Source organism: Lemur catta, chromosome 7 (assembly GCF_020740605.2).
Source record: "Lemur catta isolate mLemCat1 chromosome 7, mLemCat1.pri, whole genome shotgun sequence".
NCBI lineage: Eukaryota > Metazoa > Chordata > Mammalia > Primates > Lemuridae > Lemur > Lemur catta.
Window position 1 is genome coordinate 100888264 of NC_059134.1, and position 23495 is coordinate 100911758.

Here is a 23495-nt window from a genome sequence, read left to right on the forward strand (position 1 = left end):
GTGATAGCTGTTGTCCCAGCTGACCGCAGACTCTTGGGCCCACATACCGCCTCCCAGCTTCTCCCTGATCAGTGCTGACCCAACCAGTCATCAATACCCTGGCCCCAGAATGGGAGAGAAATGCACCAAGGGTTCCAGATGTTTATCCAAAGGAGGAAGAGCATTTCCATTTGGGGGCACTGGCTTCATTTTCTCCTTGCCCCAAACCCCTCTTCTCTGAGGCCATTCATCCCTGCCTGGTGGAGCTGAAGGCTGGGTAGATTGCAGGGCTGTGAGTCCCCAGTGTGTCCAGGCTCCTAGTTCTGGGTGTGCTGGTGGATGGGTGGGCATATGCCCCTCTTGGGGCAGTAAAACTGCTTCAGTAGACATAGGGCACAATGCGGTAAGGCACACGCCGGCAGTATTCATGCCAGGCCAGGCCATACTTCTGCAGACACTGCCGCTCATCCCGGGCCTCACGGTGCACCAGCAGTGCAGTGAAGTAGAGGAGGTAGAAGTAGGGCAGCAGGTGGGACACTCCTGTAGGTAGGGGAGGCTCTGTGACCACCCCACCACCCCACAGTTCATAGACGTTCCCATGTCTAATGGCTCACAGGGCATCAGGGCTCAACAATGAAAGGTTCAAGGTCTGCAGTGAGGCCCACAATATTAGGTTGGCACAAAGGTGTGCCCCAGCCACACTGGGTCCATACCCAGCTCCGTGACTATACTACAGTACACCTAGACTGGGCATCTGTGGTCACCATGCCACCCCTGCCCTTCACACGGCCCTACCCGTGCCCACCCAGGCCACTCACCGCAGGGCAAGGACCAGGCCAGAGCCATGATGAGATCTCCAAGGTAGTTGGGATGTCGGACCATACCCCACCACCCAGACACCAGCAGCTGCCGTCCTGTAGCTGTAGAGATGGTTTCAAGGCCTGGGAAAGATAGGTAGCAGGGTGGGGAACTCCCAGGAAGCCCAACTGCCCCACTGCACCCATGGCACCCTAGAGACCCAGCTTACCAGCCACTCTGGGATCAGAAGGATTCCTTCGGAAAGTGTTTTTCTGGGAATTAGCCCCACGGAAGATGTAGTAACCAATGGCTGGGGGAGAGTATGAGCAGGTGGTCAAGGTTGAGGTTCACAGCCTTCTGCCTGACCCTGGCCGTCCACCCAACCTGTCCACAGCCCAGACTCTGCCTGGACACCCAGGACCCTGCCCCTAGCTTTAGAGAAGCACCTGGGGCTTAACACCTACCTAGTGGGTGCTGCATAAACAGGGAATGAATGACAGGGGGAAGGGAAATGATAGGCCCACTTTGCTGCCCCTTCCTGACTGACCGTTGATGAGGCAGATGACGGAGGCCATGGGCAAGCCCAGGGGTTGTGGGTGATACAGCAGGAACTGGGCCTGCAGGCTGTAGGTGAAGGGTACCCAGGCTAGGTCCCCAAAGGCCAGCATGAAGCCAAACCCATCATGTGTGATGTCCATCGTGGTGAGGACGGCCTCCTGCAGGGACAGGACCCAGACACACTGGCTCAGTACCCACCAGGTCCTCAGACACCCTCCCCTGTCTCCCTTGCCCAGTTCAGCCTCACCTCGTGCCAGAGAGCATCGCCCACATAAAGTAACTGGAAGCCATTGACTAGCCACATGGCCAGTGAGGGACTCCCCCGCAGCTCTGCCTCCTGCACCAGCAGGGCCAGGTTAATGACGACCTGGGGAGAAAGGGGACAGGGTTGTCATGTCCACAGAGGTGGCAGCACCTGGGCAGAACATTGGCAGCTTTTGCCCTTCTCTCACCTATCACAGTCACACGGTAGCCCTTTGTTGAGTAGATTCAGGGCCTGTACCCAGGGACACAAGGACTGTGGAGTGCTGCCACCCAAGGTGCTGGCAGCCTGTTTGCTCTCACTTTGTGGGGAGCAGCCCAGGAGCAGGTGGGCACTGGGGCTCCAGAGTTCAAACAGACCTGGTTTTGAATCAGCTTCACCACTCAGCCAGATTCCTCACGCTCTCCAAAGCCCACTTTCCCCACCCCCATGTGGAAGATGGGGGTGATTACAGACCTGCCTCAAGGAGCTAAGGACTTGATGGCATCCTGCCATGGAGCGCTAAGCACAGCACTCCTGGCACATGGTAAGCACTCAGTGGTTAGCTGGAGCCAACCTGTACTGAGGACCCGTGTTTTAGCAGCTTTGAGCTCGATTCTTTCATTAAGTTTACCTCTTCTAATCCTCACAATAATCTTGGGAGAAAGCTTTAATTTTTTTTTTTTTTTTTTGAGACAGAATCTCACTCTGTCACCCTGGGTAGACTGCAGTGGTGTCATCATAGCTCACTGCAACCTCAGACTCCTGGGCCTAAGCGATCCTCCTGCCTCAGCCTCCCGAGTAGCTGGGACTACAGGTACACGCCATGATGCCCGGCTAATTTTTGTATTTTTAGTAGAGATGGGGCCTCACTGTTGCTCTTGAACTCGAACTCCTGAGCTCAAGCGATCCTCCCTCCTTGGCCTCCCAGACTGCTGGGATTAGAGGCGTGAACCACTGTGCCTGGCTGAAAGCTTTAATATTATCCCATTTCACAGATGAGGAAATAGCCACAGAGGCTGATGTGCCAGTTGTCAGGCCAGGATTCAGATCCATGGTGGGCACTTGGCGCCCCTGCCTCAGATGAGATCATTTCCAGGGTGACATGAGAGACCTTGGTAATCTTGGCTGCAGTCCAGCATGGATGATTATAACCAAAGAACCCAGTTAAAATGCTGTAGAATGCTGTAGAGGCCACCAGTGACAGATAGATTGCTAACCCAGTGATTAATTTTAAGTTCTGCACTGCCTTGACCACCAAGGAGCATGTGATCATTCTCCTGGAAATAGACTACGCCTGATTGCTCTATTTAAAATTGCACGTGCTGTCCTAGCTCCCACAGTACTTTGTTTCTCCATAGCACTCATCATTCCTGGCATGCTATCTATACTTATTTTTTTTTTGTCGGTCTGTTCCTCTAGAACGTAGGCTCTATGAGGCAGAGATTTTTTTTCTCCTATAATTTTTTTCTCTTTTGTCTCCCAGTACCTAGAGCAGTGCCTAGGGCACATGGCGGACTCAGCAAATGTTTGTATGAATAAATGATTAATGGTTTATGTCTGCACAATTTTGGCCTTGCCCTTCCTAAGCAAGACTCCACCATCCCACCCCTCCCCCTGGCCCCAAAGCCAGCTCAATCAAGCCCAGCATACCCAGCCAATGAGGCCAGGCCGAAGTTCGCAGAAATATTTGAAGTCAAAGAAATAAATGCGAGGGTTGAGCTCCCGTCCCAGGAAAAAGTCGTAAATTGGATTACCTGGTGAATAACGGGGGGTGAAGCTGGAGGCAGGCTCCCCTGCCTGCCTCCATCTCCACCCCCTGGGACTCCCCCTCTCACCTGAGTTCCCCCCAGGTGCCAGGGCGGAGGCAGGCGCTACCAGAGCCTTCATATAGAGAAAGAGGCTGAAGATGAAAGCGGTGAAGGTGGCCGAAAATGCCAAGGGCAGGAGCATTTCTGGGAGTGCCTCCAGGGGCAGCCCGGCTGACACCCCCAGCCCCACCAACAGGGCTGTCAGCACCAGGGCCTGGAAGCCTGAACCACAGCACACACTGAGCCCTGGGGCTGTGCACCTGCACCCCCTCCCCTCAAATACATACATACACACCCCAAAGCTCAGGGAGGCCACAGACCTCGCCCCAAACATTAGACTGCCCCCGTGGCCTTCTGGGAGGTCACCCTACCACACTGCTCTGGTGCATAGAGTAGCAGTAAATGAGGTAGGGGGGTGTGAGGACTATGGGCGCGGAGAGATCCCCCCGGCGTCTGTCCTGGGCGTAGAAGAGGCACGTAAGGGAGCTTGGGGTCGGGGCTAATCTCCACGGACCTCCCAGCAACACCTGAGCTCCACCCCCACCCGCGCAACTGCAGTGCAAGGGCCCGTCCCCCAGGCACCGTTAATGGGGTAGCACAGACGACTCTTGTCCTTCAATTCCTGCCCCTCGGCCACCTGCGGATACAAGGGGCTCTGATAAGGGTTTGGGGGGGGGTATCTTCCCCCTCGCCGAGCCCCCTCCGTCTCCCCTGAGCGTCCGCGAGGAGAGCCCACACCTTGCGCGCCGGCAATAGGTAGAGCGCCGCCTGCAGGCCGAGCCAGGTGAGCCATAGCAGCAGCGCCTGCGGGCTCCACAGCGCTTCCAGCCCCGGCAGGTAGGGGGGTGGGCCCAGGAGGCGCGCGGGGCCTGAGCGGGCCACCAAGAGCAGGTGGAACATGGTGGCAGGCAGCAACAGCAGCAGCGCCGCAGCGCCTGAGGGAGGGAGCCATGGCGTTGGGGTCCGCTCCCAGCTCCCTCCCCCTGGCCCCCACAGGCGCCTGGTTTTCTCCCGGGCTCTCTCAGCATTCCCAGCCCTCCGCCCCCAAGCTCCCCGCTGCCTCAGTCCCCTTCCCTGACTTCCATCTTGGTCCACCACCCCCAGACCTCCTCGAAGACCGTCCTGTTCCAACTCCCGGTCCACTCCACAAATCCCCCGCTCTGCAGCACCCAGGACTGGCCCCTTCTCAGCTCTCTCTCTCCAGACACCTCCCCGCAAACCCCAGGATTCCCCCAAAGCCTTCCACCTTCAAATCCTGCCCCAGTCCTGGCTCCTAGCTCACCCCCTCCAGCTCTCCCTCGCTCAGCCTCTGCGCCAAGCCCCTTTTCTCTGTCCCATTACCCAGAGGACCCCCGAATTCCAGCGGGGCCCGGGGACCCTGAGGAGAGGCCATGGTCTCTGTTCTGCCGGAGAGTGGGAGCCCACAAAGGCCGGTCAAGGAAACACAGACCGCCCCATCCCCTAGGAGATGGGCTTGGCGATGCAGAGGATCCGGCCCGCTGAGCCTGCACCTGTCTCGACGCCGAGCTCGGACAGTAACCGCTCTTGTCCAGAGGGCTTTAAATGGACCCGCCCCCGGCCCATCCTGGGCCCAGCGCACCAGCCAATCGGCTCTCAGGGGCGGACCTGACGCGGGCGCCTCAGGAGGCACCTCAGCCTCAAAACCCCACCCCCAGCAAGTCCCGCCCAGCAAGCAAGAGGGAGGAGGAGGCCACACACGTTTATTAGGCGGGTCCTGACACCTGCCGGCTGGAAATGACCGCCAGGGCCAGGGCATGGGCAGGCTAGACGCCAGCGTAGGCCTGTGCACAGCAGCTGCTGGGCCTAGCCGCGCTCGCAGATGACCTCGACCACACTGGGCTCCATTGGCACTGGGTCGGGGCAGCGAAGGGCAGCTGAGGCCACCACTTCGTCCAGCAGCAGGTGCACGAGCTCCTCATCGGCCACAAAGCGCCACAGGTAGAGCTGCAAAAAATGGCAGTCCACTTGCACCTGCTGCAACCCAAAGCGCCCAAAGGTGCGCAACCGGACACACTCTAGCAACGTCTTCAGGCTGATCTTGATGATACCAGTCAGCACGGACACCTGCAGGCAAGAACACAGGGATGCAGCTCAGTGACAGCAGGTGTTGGGGGAGGGGCACCCACGTTCTGAACAAGGGCCAGGGAGACATAAGATGCCAGTAGCTGGAATGAGGCAAAAAGTCCCGGGGCCCAGGTAAGATGAGAGGGATATAATGTTAGCTCCATCACTGGGGGACAAGTAGAGTCCAGCAATCAGAGGCAGAGATGGGGGCCTGCAGAGATGGAAGAGCATTACTGAATCAGAGAGAGAACACCAGATCCCTGAGCTTGGGCTGGGCTGGGGCAGAAACCATGGTGTGAATAGGCACCCTTGGGGAGGACCCAGGACTACTATGGGGACAAGGACCAGGGCAAAGAGACATACTAGGTTAGCCCCCAGACCCAGGCTGGGCACACACCAAGATCAAGGCTGTGGAATGGTGGTGTTGGGGCTCTGGACTACCTAAAAACAGCCCTAGAGACAGAGACTGGGGTGTCAGGGTCACCCTTAGTTGGACACAGACAGGGCCCTAGGGCTCCTTGCACTGGGGCTGCTCCAGCCAACCTTCCCCGGGTCTGGGTCACTGGGGACTTTGGACCTTGTTGAACTCCACAGGGCTGAACACATCAATACGTTCAGAGAATAGCTTCTGGATGTTGCTCAAGAGGTTGGTGTCCATTGGGGCACTGGATGGGAAGAGACAAGGAATCAGAGCCCACCCTGCACCCTCGTCCTCTTTGCTCCATTCCCTCTGGGGCTGCAGCCAGACCTGGGTGTATAGCTGGGTGCATAGCGGCCCTGCTGCCGAGAGCTGCTGTACACGGAGAAGGTCCTCTTGCTGGAGTCGCTGCTCTGGGCCTTGCGAACACCCTCTTCATACAGGAGCCCCACCTGGTGGTGAAAGGCGGTACTGCAAGGAGGCCAGACAATGGGGAACCTCCAGCCCACCAGGTGCTGAGGATGCTCTAAGTTACCTTCTCATTTGTTACAAGAATCACAGGACAGTGACCACAGGGCCGGGTATCTAGTTGGTACATGGTCACTATTTATAGAACCAGTGGCGTGGGGCAAAGGCAGGACACAATCTGAGGCCCAATCTTTAACACAAGCCCTGCTCCGACTTCCTAAGTGACCCTGAACCTCAGCTTCCCATAGGTGAAATGGGGGTAATGATGCCACGATCCAGGGCTGAGGAGGAACAAGGCCATGGATACAGGCACCGCTGGCCCCTGCTGTCTCATTCCTCAGAGAGTTGTCCCCCAGGACCCCCAACCTGGGCAGCACCTGCACGTCAATGGCCGTGGTGTCTTCTACCACCCGCTTCATGACGGCACGCACGTTCCGGGGCTCCAGGGTACTGAGCCAGTCCCGGGTCTCCACACTCTTGCGCAGCATCTGCGATATGACCAGGCCCTGTACCTTCACATAGTGGGTCAGCAGTCGCCGCGCTGTCTCCCTGGCCTCTGCACACAGTGTGCTCACGGGCGTCACTGGAGACTGGTCCTGAGCCAGGGAGGCAAAGGACAGGGAGTGGGTACAGAGGGCAGCTCAGGAGCCACTGCCACCAGTAGCTGGGCACAGACCAGGCAAGGGAGAGGCTGGGTGAGCACAGGCGGCTGGTCTGGATCTGGCCGTGAGGGAACTGTCCAGCCTCCTGCGTTCCCAGCACCACTGTCCCCTTCCCCCCATGCACTGGCAGTTCACCTGCACCAGAAATTGTTCATCAGTGAGGGTGAGGATGTAGGAGATGGTGGCTGTCTCATAGTCTAGGCAGAGGCGGGAGAGCAGCAGGAGCAGGGAAGGTGGCGTGGCACCCCCCTTCTCCCCAGGGCTGTCACAGAAGCTCTGAGCTGTCTGGCACATGGAGCGGATGAAACCCACGATGAGGCCCTCACGGACGCCCTGGCTGCAGAATTCACCCTGTGAGGAAGAAGGGCCCAGATGCACTACAAGTCCCCTCTTCCAGGCAGGGGATGCTCATGACCCTCTGCTGAAGCCCTAAGTGCCCCAGCCCCTCTCCAAGGGACAGCATCATCCTGCATTCCAAGCACCCCAGAGCAGCTCCCTTGCTTGGGGACAGGGGAAAGCCAATCCTGGGGACCCTGCCACCCTCCCACTCTCAGCCCAGCAGCAGATGCCCTCAGAGCCTTCCCCACCCTCCCGGCTGTGCCTCAAGAGAACCCAAAACCACAACCAGAGTGCCAGGGCAATGACTGTGTGCCCAGGTAACCTGTCCCCAGTTCCCCAAGTGCCAGTAAAAGGGTATTGGAGGGCCAACCAGCAGGATGAATATGGAATGCCCAAGGGAAGGCCCTACCCGGAAGTAGGGCTTGTTGGAGAAGGACACCTCCTTGGCGGTGAAGAGGTGCACTGCGGCCAGAGAAGCTTTGATGTGGCTCAGGATGGAGCTGGCCACATTGGCCAGCAACTCGGCCAGGCCTGGGCCCTCCTTCCCAGCCAGGCGAGGCGCAGCCAGAGCCTGGCGCACATCAGTCAGGCAACCCAGGAAGGCTGCCCGTAGGCCCTGCAGGTGGTAGCCCAGGCGCTCACGGGCCACTCGCTCCACAATTTCTGTGGCAGCCTCAGCGAGCCCGGCAGCTGCCAGCAGGGCCCCAGGGGCCCGTAGGCGCCGGTGGAAGCGGTCCAGCGCCCGCACCAGCAGCGAGTTGTCGCCGCCACCCTGCTCCTGTGCCAGCCGGCGCTCCACCAGCGCAAAGTAGCGGCCGCCCAACTCCCGGGCAAAGGCTGCCAATTTCTCGGCACCAGCAGGGCCCTGGGCAGCAAACAGCTCCTGGTAGGCCGCTGCCACCTGGCAGAGGCCGCCCACAAAGCCACTGCCACCATGGTCTGTGAACTCTAACACATCGGGAGCCGGAGGAGAGGGCCCCAGTTCGGCCTCCAGGCTTCTCAGTTCCTCCTCCAGCCGCCCACGGGCGTGCGCCAGGAACTCCTCGCACAGCTCTTCCGCCGGCTCGCCCAGGGCCAGCAGCAGCTCCACGCACTCAGCCTGCTCAGGGGCGCCTGAGCCGCCCTCCCTGCAGGGAGCGAGACCACAGTGAAGGGCAGGGCCAGGGCCACCGGTAGGTGGGCGGGAGACGGGAAAGCAAAGCGTGGGACGGGACAACAGCTCCAGAAAGGCCCAGGGCTGGGCGCGGTGAGGGCCGAGGGCCACACCTGAAGCGCTGTCGCAGCTGCTGAACCAGGCGGGCTGTGATGACCTGGCAGTCGTCCTGGATGGCGCGGAACGAGGGCAGGTGCTGGTACTGTTGCAGCACGGCCTGCGCGCGGCCCTGGTAGCGCACTGCCTGCCCGTAGGCGCCCAGCTCCACGCACTTGGTGAGGCGCGAAGGCAGCTCGAAAAGGAACTGCAGCTTCCGCAGCAGCGCGTGGACCCCTGCGGACCAGGATGTGGTTATCCCCAGACCCCAAGGGTGGCCCACCGGAGGGGAAGCCCCGCTCGCTAGGCGGCGCCCACCTGCCAGCTTGGTGATGCGCTCGTGGCGGTCCTGCAGTGTGGCGCTAATGCGCGCGCTGAAGTCCGTGATGACGGCCATGTTGGTGGCCAGCCGGTCCATTTCGTCCTCCATCTTCCGGAAATCGTTCTTCATCTTCCGGATGGTGTCTGGGCGGGCAAGGGTCAGAGAGAGGGAAAAGGAGATGACTGAGGGGCAGGCGCCCCCTCAGCTTGAGACATGGAACAAAAGCTCTCTTACACCCGCTTCACCAACGTGCCTGAGCCCGCTTCTCCAGCGTCGCATTGGTGCTTCGGAGCCAGACGCCTGCCAGGGTGCGGGGTCGCAGCACAAATGGGGGTCGTTATGTCAGTGCAGCAGGAGTTTTCACCCACACCCCCTCTGTGTGCCCCTAGCCCTGGTGCCCAGGGGACATGGCGGGGGCAGGGGACGGGGGTGGGGGGGATCCTCAATGTCTGCCCTCAGAAGATGCCCGCATCTGAAGGAGGTCCCACAGCACTTAGCACTAGCTGAAACAGCTTTCCTTTTCTTTATTTTTTCCCTGCTCTCCCTTTAAGAAAGAATGTATGTATATACGTTTGTATTTTTCCACATCCTTTTCTTTATGATCTTGCTCTGTTGCCTAGGCTAGAGTGCAGTGGTCTGATCATGGCTCACTGCAACCTCAAACTCCTTGGCTCAAGTGACCCTCCTGCCTCAGCCTCCCAAGTAGCTGGGACTACAGGCCTGCGCCACCACACCTAGCTAATTTTTCTAGTTTTTGTAGAATAGAATAGAGGCGTGGGGGTTCATGCCTGTAATCCCTGCCCTTTAGGAAGCCGACGCAGAAGGACTGCTTGAGGCCAGGAGTTCGAGACCAGCCTGGGCAACGTAGCCCAACTCCATCTCTACAAAGAATTAAAAAATTGGCCGGGCACAGTGGCATGCACCTGTAGTCCCAGCTACTTGGAAGGCTGAGGTGGGAAGATCACTTGAGCCTAGGCATTCAAGGCTATGATCATGCCACTGCACTCCAGCTTGGGCAACAGAGTGAGAGCTCATCTCTAAAAACAAAAAACAAACCAAACCAAAACCAAAACCAAAAAAAAAAAACAAAAACCCATAATGCAAGTTAAGCCCAACTAGCCACTTACCCCTGACACCTAAACAGACAGAAGGGCCACAAAATCACCCCAACTGGTCTCCCTTTAAATTTTATGACCTCAAGTCCCAAAGTGGTACTCCACACTGCCCAGCCATCCTTCCAAACCCTCTAGGGGTCTGTTTTCCCATTTTCTCCTCAGTTCTCAACATTCGAATACATGCTCACTAACTTTCAACTGGGGACTCTGCTTCATACACATACTTCATGGGAAAAATAAAAGTAAACCTCAACTCCCTCCAAATCTGCAGAGCAAATGACATCTGTGCACCATCTGTGCCTTCCACAATCCCTCTCTTGAGCCATTTCTGCCTCTGGTTCTGACCAGAGCCCTGCCTAATGACCTACTTAACACCTCAACATGGACAGCACACCAGCAGCTCAAACACACCTAAACAAACACACCCAAAACAAAACTCTTGACATTCCCTAAACCTGTTCCTCTGCTCATCTTTTCCATCTTGGCTCCTGGCCATTTCTGAAGAGTCATCTTTGATTCTTATTTGTCCTTCATCTCACATTCAATCTATCAGCAAGCTGAGGAAGGTCTACCTGCAACATTTTCTTTCCAACCCACCATCATCTTTTGTCCAATTATTGCCAACATTTCCCAACTAATTTACTTAATTCCACTCCTGAACATACACCATCAATGTTCTTTTTTTTTTTTGAGACAGAGTCTCGCTCTGTTACCCGGGCTAGAGTGCCTTGGTGTCAGCCTCACTCACAGCAACCTCAAACTTCTGAGCACAAGCAATCCTTCTGCCTCAGCCCCCCAAGTAGCTGGGACTGCAAGCATGCGCCACCATGCCTGGCTAATTTTTTCTATATATTTTTAGCTGTCCAACTAATTTCTTTTTATTTTTTAGTAGAGATGGGGTCCCGCTCTTGCTCAGGCTGGTTTCGAACTCCTGAACTCAGATGATCCTCCAGCCTCGGCCTCCCAGAGTGCTAGGATTACAGGCATGAGCCACCGCGCCCAGCCCATCAATGTTCTTAAAGGAAAACAAGGAGAATAAGGCAAAAATGTATCTCTCATAGGAGACTTTAATTCATCTCCATCAATACACGACAGATCAAGTGGACAAAAACCAAGTGAAGCTATAGAAAACCTACATTATTAATACAGTGGACCTAAGTAATTTATACCATATTTTTTTCAAGACTTCATAAAATACACCAAAACTGTACCATACAGATCACAAAGAAAATCTCAATACATTTTTAAAACAAAAACAAATTGACATAGGTGGGACTGCAAACTAGTATAACCTCTATGGAAAGTAGTATGGAGATAACTCAAAGAACTAACAGTAGACTTACCATTTGATCCAGCAATCCCACTACTAGATATTTACCCAAAGAAAAAAAAGACATTTTATAAAAAAGACATTTGCACTTGAATGTTTATAGCAACACAATTCATAATCACAAAAATGTGGAAACAACCCAAGTGCCCATCAATACATGAATGGATTAATACAATGTGGTATATATATATATATATATGTATACATATATATATATATATATATATATGTATACATATATATATACCATGGAGAACCACTCAGCCATAAAAAAAAAAAATGGTGATCTACTATCTTTTGTAACAACCTGGATGGAACTGGAGACCATTCTTCTAAGTGAAGTATGATAAGAATGGAAAAACAAACACCGCATGTACTCAATACCAAATTGGAACTAATCAATCTAACTTACGTGCACATATGGAAAATAAAACTCAAGGGAAATCAAGTAGGTGGGAGCGGGCAGAAGAGGATAGAGTAAATTCATACCTAACGGTACCACAACACAGGTATTGCAGGAATAACTGAAGCAGTTAAGGAGATTACACTGGAAAGCAAGGACCGTATAAAACTCCAAGATTGTTCAGCACTAAGTGAAGAGGAAGAAGAGGAAGATGAAGGAGAAGCTGCAGATATGGAAGAATATGAAGAGAATGGATTGTTGGAAACAGATGAGGCTACCCTAGACACAAGAAAAATAGTAGAAGCTTGTAAAGCTAAAACTGATGCTGGAGGTGAAGATGCTATTTTGCAAACCAGAACTCACGACCTTTACATCACTTATGATAAATACTACCAGACACCACGACTATGGTTGTTTGGCTATGATGAGCAACAGCAGCCTTTAACAGTTGAGCACATGTATGAAGACATCAGTCAAGATCATGTGAAGAAAACAGTGACCATTGAAAATCACCCTCATCTCCCACCACCTCCTATGTGTTCAGTTCACCCATGCAGGCATGCTGAGGTGATGAAGAAAATCATTGAGACTGTTGCAGAAGGAGGGGGAGAACTTGGAGTTCATATGTATCTTCTAATTTTCTTGAAATTTGTACAAGCTGTCATTCCAACAATAGAATATGACTACACAAGGCACTTTACAATGTAATGAAGACAGCATAGAATCTATCCTAATTATTGGCTCTGATTTTTAAAGAATTAACTCATAGATGTGACCATTGACCATATTCACCAATACATACAGTTTCTCTAATAAAGGGACTTATATGTTTATGCATTCAATAAAAAAATGTTCCACTACCAAAAAAAAAAAACCACAAAGGTACAAGGCACACTAACTGGGTAAAGGGCACACTTATAACTTTAACTCAAACTGTACAAAAGCAAATTATGTAACCAAAACGTGTGTACCCCCAGAATATTCTGAAATAAAAATAAAAAAGAAATTGACATGGTACGGACAATAAGCACTATCTGATCATAATGCAATGAAATCAGAAATTAATAACACAACTAGAAAACAAAAGACCCCATCATTTGGAGATAAAAAAATTCTCACTCTTAACCAACTATTGAGAAATCAAAACTGAAACTACAGCATATGTAAAAGATAACAGGAATAAAAACATTAAATTGGTAAGGACTTGGTATATTCTATGGATGAAATTTGCCACAAAAATAGAGTTTACCAAAATAGAGTGCAGAAAACAAGACAACATAAACATAGAAATAGAGAATGTTGTCAAAGTAAGACCGTTACTGCCTTCCTCTACACACAAAGGCACTAAGCCCAGATGATGTCTGGGCTTGTTACTACAGCTTGAAGACAGCTCATTCCAATGCTCTGTGTAAGCAGTACTGTAGCAGAGAAAATGAGAAAAGCTTTCACATGAACTTAGTGGAACAAACATAACTCTGGTATGAAAACATGACAAAAATACCTCAAAAATACACTTTCATATCTTTTGTGAATGGAGATGCATAGGTCAATATATTAGATAAATGGAGATGCATAGATAAACAAGCAAACAGAATCCAGCAGCATATTAAAAGAATAATTGACAAAAATATGATCAAATGGCTTTTGTTTATGAATGCAAAGATGGTTCACTATTAGAGGATTACTAATAACTACTATTAGCATTAACATTAATGATTAATCCACCATATCAATAGATGAGAGACAATTCAACATCTATTCTTGACTTTAAAAAAAAAATCTCAATAAAATTTTTTTTTTTTTTTTTGAGACAGAGTGTTACTTTGTTGCCCTGGCTAGAGTGAGTGCCCTGGCGTCAGCCTAGCTCACAGCAACCTCAAACTCCTGGGCTTAAGCAATCCTTCTGCCTCAGCCTCCCGAGTAGCTGGGACTATAAGCATGAGCCACCATGCCCGGCTAATTTTTTTCTATATATATTTTAGTTGGCCAGATAAATTCTTTCTATTTTCAGTAGAGACGGGGCCTTGCTCTTGCTCAGGCTGGTCTCGAACTCCCGACCTCGAGCGATCCACCCGCCTCGGCATCCCAGAGTGCTAGGATTACAGGCGTGAGCCACCGCGCCCGGCCCTCAATAAAATTTAAACTGAACATTTCCTTAACCTCCAAAAATCAGCATTCTGTTTAATGAGGCAATGCTAACGTCAAAACGTGGCAAGGATGACCTCAATTACCACTGTTATCTCACATTGTTCTGTGTGTACTGGCCAACATAATTAGATGCAAGAAATGTATTATGGAGATACACAAATTGGGAAGGAAGTAAAATTATCACTATTTGTAGATGATATAATTGTATAAACAGAAAACCCTATAAAAAGACTGAAAACACTACTATAAAAAAATGAGACAGTATTTTTCACTTCTCAGATTGTCAAAGATTGCAAACTTTGATAACTTAGTGTTGGCCAAGGTGTCTGGAAAGGGGAATTCTCTTATTTGCTGTTGGTTGTGCAAATTAAACAATATTTATGAAGAGGGATCTGGTAATATCTAACTGTAGTCACATGTGAACCTTCACACGCCCATACCTATCTGTGTGTGGCACCTGGACTATGGGAAGGTTATCCAGGCAGGATCGGGGAACAATCTCACTTGAGGAGACAGCTAGAAGGGCAAGGTGAGGAGAAAAGCAACAATGACAACAAGGAACAAACAGACGTAAAAATTGCAGGAAAACATTAGTGGAGAAAATCAAAGAGAAAGAACTGCACAAGACAAAGAACCTACAGAGCTAACACTTGTAAAGCAATTAAGAGATTTTTTTTTAATTACATAAAAATGTAGATCATAAATCAGCAAAATGAACTTTCATATCAGCAACCTGGTCCATGAGGTAAGACCATTTACCCTTCTTAGAGATGATTCCAGAAAGAAGGATACTACAATATAAAATCATATAAAATATGAAACATCTATATTACTTTTGGGGCCATTGATTAAAGTTGCTTTGGAGCCATTGGTTGGAGTTGTGTATTTTGTTAGAAAAATGATTATTTTATTGCCAATTCATAGACAGTGAATTAATGAACATAGCATTGACAGTGTTATGCAGTGAAAAACAATAAAAGCAGAGCGAATGGGATCATGGGCTAATGATCTGCTGGAGGACATGCAGAGGCTTGGCAGTTCAAGAGGCATTTCATCTTCACTCAGTGAATTCTTGGTTTTGCTTATAAGCCATTTAATCTGTGACACAATCTCCTTCCAGGCCTGCCAAAACCATCAGATGAACAGATTCTTTTCGTAGTGGGTTTTATATTTCACATCTTATGTTTAGGTCTATGATCTATTTTGAGTTAAGTTTTTGTATATTGTGTGAGGTAAGGGTCCAACTTAATTCTTTTGCTTCTGGACATCCAGTTGTCCCAGCACCATGTGTTGAAAAGAGTATTCTCAAAAATAATCTTGGTACCCTGGTTAAAAATCAATTGATTGGCCAGGCGCAGTGGCTCACATCTGTAATCCTAGCACTCTGGAAGGCCGAGGAGGGAGGATCGCTCAAGGTCAGGAGTTCAAGACCAGCCTGAGCAAGAGTGAGACCCCGTCTCTACTAAAAATAGAAAGAAATGACCTGGCAGCTAAAAATATACAGAAAAAAAATTAGCCGGGCATGGTGGCACATGCCTGTAGTCCCAGCTACTCGGGAGGCTGAGGCAGAAGGATTGCTTAAGCCCAGGAGTTTGAGGTTGCTGTGAGCTTGACGCCATGGCACTCTAGCCCGGGCAACAGAGCAAGACTCTGTCTCAAAAAAAAATCAATTGACCATAGATGTATAGGTTTGTTTCTGGACTCTCAATTCTATTCATCTAGATGCCTATCCTATGGCAGTAATACACCATCTTAGTTATTATACATTTGTAGTAAGTTTTAATACTTGGAAGTGTTAAGTCCTCCAACATTGTTCTTCTTTGTAAGATTGGGCAATCTGGTTCTGCAGAAATTCCTCAGAATTTCTGCAATTCCTCATGAATTTTTATGCTCAGCTTATTAATTTCTACCAAAAAACGCAGTTGGAATTTTGATAGGGATTACATTGGATCAACTTGGGAAGTACTGCTATCTTAAGTGTTAAGTTAAAATTAAGTTTTCTGATCAATGAATATGGGATGTCTTCATTTATTTAGGTCTCCTTTAATTTCTTTGAATGTTTTTTAGTTTTTAGTATGTAAGTCTTTTACTACTTTTGTTACATATATTCCTGTTTTTTCTTCTTGATGTTTTGGAGATGAAATTGTTTTCTTAATTTCACCTTTAACTGTTTCACAATTGATTTTTTGTACAGTATATTGATCTAATATCCTACAATCTTGCTGAACTTGTTTATTAGCTCTAATAGTTTTTTCCTTAAGCATTCATATCTGATTTGGGATCTAATAGCTTTTTGAGTGTGGAGTCTTCAGGGTTTTCTATATATAAGATTATGTCTAACTTCAATTAGATGCTTTAAATAAAAATTAAAAAAATAATATGATGTGAAATCTGCAAATAGACATGGTTTAACTTCCTTTCCAATCAGGATGCCTCCTAGCGCCCAGCCTAGACTCTGTGGTACAATATTGAATAGAAATGATGAGTACAGACATCTTTGTCTCGTTCTTGCTCTTAGGAGGAAAGTTTTTAGTCTTTCACTGTTATGATATTAGCTGGGGGGTTTTATCATTATCTAGTTGAGGGAAGTTCTCTTCTATTCCTAATGTATTAGTGTTTTCACCATGAAAGTTTGTTAGATTTTGTGGGATGTTTTCTCTGTATCTATTGAGATTACCATGTGTTTTTTGCCCTTTATCTTATTAATATGGCATATCACATTGAGCGGCTTGCATATGTTGAACCAACTTTGTATTTCAGGGACACATCCCACTTGGTCATGGCACATGATCCTTTTTATATGCTGCTGGGTTTGCTCTGCTAGTGTTTTGTTGAGGATTTTTGTGTCTATATTTGGGGATATGGGATATCAATGGATATTGGCCTGTAGTTTTTTCTTTTGTTAACTTTGTCTGGTTTTGGCTTTAGTGTAATACTAGCCTCACATAATTACTTGGGAAGTGTTCCTGCCTCAAATTTTTGGAAAAGTTTATGAAGATTGGTATGACTCCTTTAGACATTTTGTAGAATTCAGCAGTGAAGCCATCTTGTCTTGGGCTTTTCTTTGTGGGAAGTTTTTGATTAGTAATTTCTTTACTTGTTATAGGTCTTTCAGATATTTAATTTCTTCTTGAGAAAGTTTTAGAGTTTATCTATCTAGGAATTTGTACATTTCCTTTAGTTATCCAATTTGTGAGCATACAATTATTCATTATACATATAAAACAGAAGTCAGATCACCCCATCCCTCTGCTCATTCCATCTTACTCAGAGTAAAAAGCAGGATCCTCACCACTACCTACAAGTCTTTCCGTAATCTGGTCACCACTAACTCTCTGCCCTACCTATGTCTACCACTCCCCCCACCCTTAACCGACTGACTTCCCTGCTGCACTTTGAATTCACCACACATGCTCTGTCTTCCAAGCCTTTGCCCTGCTGTCTCCTCCCTGCAGCCTCTCCTTCCCACGCCTGGATCTTCCTCATCAAGGCCCTGCTCAAATGTCACCACCTCAGAGTGGCCTTCCTTCACTCACTCATCCTGGCTACTGGCAGACACCACATACACCACTGCTCTTTTTCTCTTTAGTTTTTTCTTGTAACACATATTACCACCTTTATTTGTATTCATTTATTGTCTGTCTCCCCAACTAGAAGTGGGCTCCAGGAAAGTAGGAGCTTTGCTTGGCTGGTTCATTGATATCCCCAATGTGCAAAACAGCTTTTGACTAAGAAAAAAAAAGAAGGCACTCAATGAATATTTCTTGACTGAATATAAGACTTTATAGTCTTTACAGATTTAGAACCCCTGACTCCTAACACCCACTATATAATTTTTTTTTCTTTTTTTTTGAGACAAGGTCTTGCTCTGTTGCCCAGGCTAGAGTACAGTGGCATCATCATAATAATAGATCACTGCAGCCTCAAACTCCTGGCCTCCAGTGAGCCTCCTGCCTTAGCCTCCTGAGTAGCTGGGACTACAGGCATGCACCACCATGCCCAGCTCATTTTTAAAATTTTTTGTAGAGATGGGGTCTCGCTATGTTGCTCAGGCTGATTTCAAACTCCTGGCCTCAAGCGATCCTCCCACCTCAGCCTCTCAAAGTGCTGGGATTACAGGTGTGAGTCACTTCACCTGTCCTCACTTCATAATTTTGTTCCTTTTTCCTAGGAAAAAGATTAAAAAAAAAAAACCCCATCTCTATTAAGCAAGAGCTACATGTCAAAACATTATGCATATTCTAACATGACAAATGTAATGTTACTTCTTGTGAGAAATTTCTTGTGAGAAATTTCTCAGCACAGAAATTATAATTTCTTATTGTTTTGATGCTAGTACTAGCAAATAAAGAGTTGCCTACTCACTGAACCTGCTTCAAATCAGATAAAAGAACAATGAGTATATATCACTTCACCCATTATTGTGACACTAGGAAAGGAACAGATATCAGAACACAACCCCAGAGACGGACTGCAGGCAAACCCTTTAGATCTGCCTCCTGGACTAAGCACATGTGGGTCCAGAATTATTACAAAACTCTGAGCAGTCCATCTCCTTAAAACAGGACAGAAGCTGATGTCAATGCTAGTTAGCTGAACATTGTCTAGTACTAGAGAAGAAAGGGGACAGAAAGAAAGAAGCCTTTACATGATCTTTGTGTTCCTTAATGTCATAAATTTTCTCCTTGCTTAATTAGGGAGAGAAGGAAGGAGGAAAAGAAGGAGGGAGGGATGGGGGGAGAAAGGAAGATAGGAAAGGAAGGACAAGACCACCCTCAAGATAGACCTGGATCAGAGATGAAAACTACCACTAATAAGAGAAACTTCCTGAGGCCTCCTTGGTATCAGGAATTCTATCAAGTGCTTCAGATAAATTCATTTCATTTTGTCCTTTCTCCTCTTTGGTTCTTAACCCTCTGAGAGCAGCTATTACCTGTATGGTAGTCTAACCACGATGGCTCAGAGAGGAAGAGGTGAGAGTGGAATAATTTCAGGGCAGGAGTGGAATCTGGGTCTTCTTTCCCTAAATCCCCTGCTGGTTTTCTTAGTACCAAGGGAGGAATGGGTGACTGTGAGGGGTGTGTCCCAGTGGGGATCACCTGTGGCTGAGATGAACTTGTTGTAGTTCTCATAGACCAGGGTCTGCATGTCGCTGTCTAGAGCCCGGATCTGCCGCACCATGTCCGTCTCACTGTCCATCAGCTGGGCCAGGGGGCACTCTCTCCGCAGCTAGAGAAGTTGGGTGGTTAGTGTTCAGGTCAGGGGGCACTCATGTCCCCCCGCCTTACCCCTAACTGATAGTCTTTTGGTGTAAGAAAACCTGCCCCCACCCGTTAGGAATTCTATACATGGGTCCTCCAAGCGGCATAGCTCAGAGGTTACTAGGTTCGACCTTGTTTGGGGTCTGTCAGCATTAGAAATCCTCAGACTCAGCCTATGCCCAGCCACGCGCCAGTCAGCGCCTGGGCCACGCCCTCTACCCCGGGCCTATCAGAACATCAGCCCAGGAGACCTCAGATCCCACATCACCTCGGGCCAGTTCAAACCTGCCCCCGCCCCCTTAGACTCCAGCTCTGCCCCTACTGCCTGGCCGAGGGTCGTCCTCCTCTTATGAACACCTCACAACAAGGACAGAGGCATGATCTGCGGGTGCAATATATCGGGGTCCACACACACACACCTCACAACAAGGACAGAGGCATGATCTGCGGGTGCAATATATCGGGGCGCGCGCACACACACACACACACACACACACACACACAAACACACACACCTTGTCCAGATACACTTCCGGGTCGAAGTGCGCCCCGTTGAGATCAATCGGGTCCAGGGGGTCTGTTCCCGCGGGGCGCCCGGCCGCTTCCCCCTCCGAGAGGCCGTAGTAAAGCTTCAGCATCCCGTGCGCCTTCCTCCGACGCTCTGGAGCCTCCGCTTCGGGGCCCTCCGGGGAGTCCCCAGGTCCAGACCCGTGGCCTGGCCCGGCAGCCATTGCTCCAACTGCAGCCCACGGGCGTGAGGCTAGGAAGGGGATGGGGAGGAGGTACTTCCGGGAGCCATAAAGTTGTTGTTGAAACGAGGCAGTCCTTCAGGTGAAACGTCCCCCTGCAGCCCTGGTCTTTCGAGACTAGAGTTCCCCCGCTCCTGTCCTCCCCGAGTGAAGAGGTTCCGGGAGAGCCCTGAGTTCCCCGTTTACTGGATGCAAGGATTTCGTGGAACTGGCTCGGCTTACGGCCCTCCCAAAAAGGGGGCGGGTCGTGGCTCCCCAGCCCTGCACCCCAACAGGCAAGCTGCCCAGAAGCAGTGGACGGATGCAGGACGTGGGGCCAGAGAGTGTGCCTGGATCCTGCCACTGCCTCATTAACTGGGCATCAGCTCAGTTGTCCCCATTCCTAAAATTGGGGCATATACTTCACAGCGGGGCTGCGAGGATTAAATGAGTGTGCACTACCCCGCACAGTGCCACTAGTGCAGTGCTTCTCAAGGCCTGTTCCTCTCACGTGCATCACAATTGCCTTCAGAATCACCTATGGCGAGTTGTAAGCCTGGGCTCCTCTCTGACCTGTTTTCTTTTATAAAAGTCCCCAAGTTATTCTGGTGCACATTTACATTTGAGAACCCCTATTATGTCGTGCTTAGAAGACAGACTCGGTACATCTTAAGTGACTGATGGGATCTGCTGAGGGGTTGGGTGGAGAGATGTAGAGATAATTCCCAGGTTTCTGACTTGAACAAAGGTGACTTGTTCACAAAAGTCAAGAGTTCAAGAGGAGAGGAAATGACTTGGAGTTTTGACTGGGACACTATGACTTGGAATGAAGGAAAAAGAGAAAAAGACTTTGTTCATCAACGTGGTCCTTGAAACATTGCTTATGATGGGCTGGTAGGGGGAGGCTTGGAATGGAAAAACCCAATTGTTTAACTATTCTTTGCCAGGAGTCCTTCAGGACAAAGATAGCCTACTCCCTGTTTTTGTATGATCTGTGAACTGGAATCTTTTTTTTTCATTTTTATTTTTTGAGACAGGGTCCTGCTTTGTCACCCTGGCTAGAGTGCTGTGATGTCAGCCTAGCTCACAGCAACCTCAAACTCCTGGGCTCAAGCGATCCTTCTGCCTCAGCCTCCCGAATAGCTGGGACTACAGGCATGTGCCATCATGCCCGGCTAATTTTTTCTATATATATTTTTAGTTTTCCAGCTAATTTCTTTCTATTTTTTAGTAGAGACGGCGTCTCGCTCTTGCTCAGGCTGGTTTCAAACTCCTGAGCTCAAACAATCCGCCCGCCTCGGCCTCCCAGAGGGTTAGGATTACAGGTGTGAGCCACCATGCCTGGGCTCTTTTTTTTTTTTTTTTTTTTTCATTTTTAAACAGTTGGGAAAAAATAACATTTCATGACACTTGGAAATTATATGAAATTCATTTCAGTGTCCATAAACGAAGTTTTACTGGAATACAGCCATGCCCATTTGCTTACATATTATCTATGGCCACTTTTGCACTATAACAGCAGAGTTGAGTAGTTGCCACAGAGACCATATGGCCCGCAAAACCTAAAGCGTTTACTATCTGGTCTTTTACAGAAAAAGTTTGCTGACCTCTGAATCAATGGAATGTTTAGAGACTACTTACAAAATACACACGAAGATTTCAGCCTATGAAGCTGTCACAGCTTTCATTTTCTTAAGAAAATGAAAAAAAATGAAGAGTATAAAGATTTAGATCTACTCCAAGAAATTTATGAATTTTTTAAAAGTTACAGAATACTGTTAAGAAAAATTATCCAAAAATTGGAAGACCAAGAGTGTAGCATGTTCTTGTAATGTCATACGGGGGCATTGTTTCACAAGCCCACCCAAGGATTATTTAATTACCCACAGGAATATGCAGTTGTTTGATTTTGCTATTAAGTAAGTAGACTTTGAAATTATAAGTAGATATTGTCCAGGAAAGATTAAAAACATTTATATTCAGTAGAAAAAGTAACCTCAAAGGTTATAACCTTTACTGTCCTGTAGGACATCAACCAGTTTTGTATCTGACCTAATAATCATATTCTAATATTCCTCCTTAAATGCCTATCCACATCATCTCCTCAGGGTGCCTTACCAGCTTACTTAGGGGGAACCTGCTCATTGATCAGTTAATAAATCTTAGTTACATGTTCATTGTATATTTAGATGTCGTATTTTTAACTTTTTGAAATTATACTTTGATAATATGGCTGTGCACGGTGGCTCACGCCTGTAATCCTAGCACTCTGGGAGGCCGAGGCGGGAGGATCGCTTGAGGTCAGGAGTTCAAGACCAGCCTGAGCAAGAGCAAGACCTCGTATCTACTAAAATATAGAAAGAAATTAGCTGGACAGCTAAAAATATATATAGAAAAAAAAAATTAGCCGGGCATGGTGGCACATGCCTGTAGTCCCATCTACTTGGGAGGCTGAGGCAGAAGGATTGCTTAAGCCTAGGAGTTTGAGGTTGCTGTGAGCTTGACGCCATGGCACTCTAGCCTGGGCAACAGAGCAAGACTCTGTCTCACAAAAAATAAATAAATAAAAATAAAAAAATACTTTGATAATACATATGGTATGAATTTTTAAAGTGTTTCAAAAATTATGCATGTATATGTACATCTAGATGTATGAAGTTACATAAAGAAGGGACCCAAAAGATGCTGACTCACCAAACTGGTGAAGAGGTTACCTCTGTAGGAGTGGGGGTACAGGAGGGAGACTGTTATGTTTTCCTCTGTATGCTTGTGCTTTATGCAAATCTTTTAACAGAACATATTCATATGTTCGTTGGATAGTTTTTTAAATGGCATCAAGCTAGGAATTTTAATGTATAAAAGTTCATTTGTTATTCGAAGGAGAACTGAGGAACTAACAATTGTTTCAACAGGGAGATCACAGCTGGGCATTGGGGCATCACCCCTTTAATGTGGTTAGGATGGAAGTCTGAAGAATTGCTGTGATTGGTGACAGATTGGCAGCAAGCTTGGATGCTGGGGGCAGGCTTTAATCCTACTACTTAGAGGCAGAAGACTTTGGGTTCCCTGACCTGGGAACTAACTTTTGGGGTAGACAGTTGAGCAGGAGGCAATGGGGTGGCTAAGTTCAACACCAAGTCCTCTCTTCCTCCCTCCTCTTCTCCTACTTCAATCCCTGGGAGCCTGCATGTTATTCCACACCATTTCTGGCTGTTTTTCTGGCTTATTTTGTGACAGCCCTGGAGATCTCACCTCTTACGTGATGGAGGAAACTTCCTGGCTTACATCTATCCCTGCTGGGGCAACATAGCCTCAGGTAAAATCGGATCTTAGGTTCAGTACTGACTCCCTCACTCACTGGCTGTGATAGCTTGAGTGAGGCAATCCCTCTCTGTGCCTTAACTCAAGTGTAAAATAGGATTTACGCTACCTGCGCCCAGCTTTCTCATGGGACTCTTGGAATGATGACAGCAGTGGGTTAAAAATGCTCTGAGCAACCCACAAGGTGGCAGAGAGGGGAAAGCTGATCAGCAGCGGGCCCTGTAAGAACATATGGGGAGAGGATACAGGAACCAGGTGA

The 23495-nt window shown here is 48.8% G+C and overlaps 3 protein-coding genes across 5 annotated transcripts; 1 reads left to right on the forward strand and 2 right to left on the reverse strand.

The window, feature by feature from the left end:
• Positions 1-127: 127 nt before the first annotated feature.
• On the reverse strand, positions 128-5024 carry TM7SF2 (transmembrane 7 superfamily member 2). The gene is made up of 10 exons (XM_045556070.1): positions 4729-5024; positions 4126-4322; positions 3970-4024; positions 3415-3609; positions 3230-3333; positions 1583-1702; positions 1325-1493; positions 1007-1087; positions 798-920; positions 128-519 (listed from the first exon to the last, which is right to left on the reverse strand). Exons 1-10 carry the CDS (start codon positions 4778-4780, stop codon positions 359-361), a joined length of 1257 nt encoding a protein of 418 aa, XP_045412026.1. The 5' UTR covers positions 4781-5024; the 3' UTR covers positions 128-358.
• Positions 5025-5091: 67 nt separating this feature from the next.
• Positions 5092-20117, reverse strand: VPS51 (VPS51 subunit of GARP complex). Of its 3 annotated transcripts, XM_045556067.1 has the most exons (10): positions 19703-20110; positions 19026-19155; positions 8927-9073; positions 8626-8845; positions 7769-8486; positions 7156-7371; positions 6736-6954; positions 6221-6342; positions 6050-6137; positions 5092-5472 (listed from the first exon to the last, which is right to left on the reverse strand). In XM_045556067.1, the coding sequence occupies exons 1-10, from the start codon at positions 19916-19918 to the stop codon at positions 5212-5214; spliced, it is 2337 nt and encodes a 778-aa protein (XP_045412023.1). In that variant the 5' UTR covers positions 19919-20110; the 3' UTR covers positions 5092-5211. The 3 variants fall into 3 exon arrangements, with proteins under 3 accessions (XP_045412023.1, XP_045412022.1, XP_045412025.1); XM_045556066.1 differs by having other exon boundaries at positions 8626-9073; positions 19703-20112; XM_045556069.1 differs by having other exon boundaries at positions 5388-5472; positions 6016-6137; positions 8626-9073; positions 19703-20117.
• On the forward strand, positions 9144-12486 carry LOC123641130 (ubiquitin-like-conjugating enzyme ATG3). Its single transcript, XM_045555629.1, has 3 exons — positions 9144-9238; positions 9320-9411; positions 11867-12486. The coding sequence occupies exons 1-3, from the start codon at positions 9144-9146 to the stop codon at positions 12484-12486; spliced, it is 807 nt and encodes a 268-aa protein (XP_045411585.1).
• Positions 20118-23495: the final 3378 nt, after the last annotated feature.

Bases quoted from the DNA above. Each gene is read 5' to 3' on its own strand.
- TM7SF2 (XM_045556070.1), bottom strand. From the start codon at position 4,780: ATGGCCTCTCCTCAGGGTCCCCGGGCCCCGCTGGAATTCGGGGGTCCT. The intron at 4,025-4,125 runs GTGTGGGCTCTC...TTGTATCCGCAG, and splicing joins ACCTATTGCCGGCGCGCAAG to GTGGCCGAGGGGCAGGAATT. The intron at 3,610-3,969 runs GTGCCTGGGGGA...GCTGTGGTTCAG, and splicing joins TCTGTGCTACCCCATTAACG to GCTTCCAGGCCCTGGTGCTG.
- LOC123641130 (XM_045555629.1), top strand. From the start codon at position 9,144: ATGGAACAAAAGCTCTCTTACACCCGCTTCACCAACGTGCCTGAGCCC. The intron at 9,239-9,319 runs GTGCGGGGTCGC...GTGTGCCCCTAG, and splicing joins GGAGCCAGACGCCTGCCAGG to CCCTGGTGCCCAGGGGACAT. The intron at 9,412-11,866 runs GTCCCACAGCAC...AAATTCATACCT, and splicing joins GATGCCCGCATCTGAAGGAG to AACGGTACCACAACACAGGT.
- VPS51 (XM_045556066.1), bottom strand. From the start codon at position 19,918: ATGGCTGCCGGGCCAGGCCACGGGTCTGGACCTGGGGACTCCCCGGAG. The intron at 19,156-19,702 runs GTGTGTGTGTTT...CAACTTCTCTAG, and splicing joins CGGAAGTGTATCTGGACAAG to CTGCGGAGAGAGTGCCCCCT. The intron at 7,372-7,768 runs GTAGGGCCTTCC...TCTTCCTCACAG, and splicing joins CCAACAAGCCCTACTTCCGG to GGTGAATTCTGCAGCCAGGG.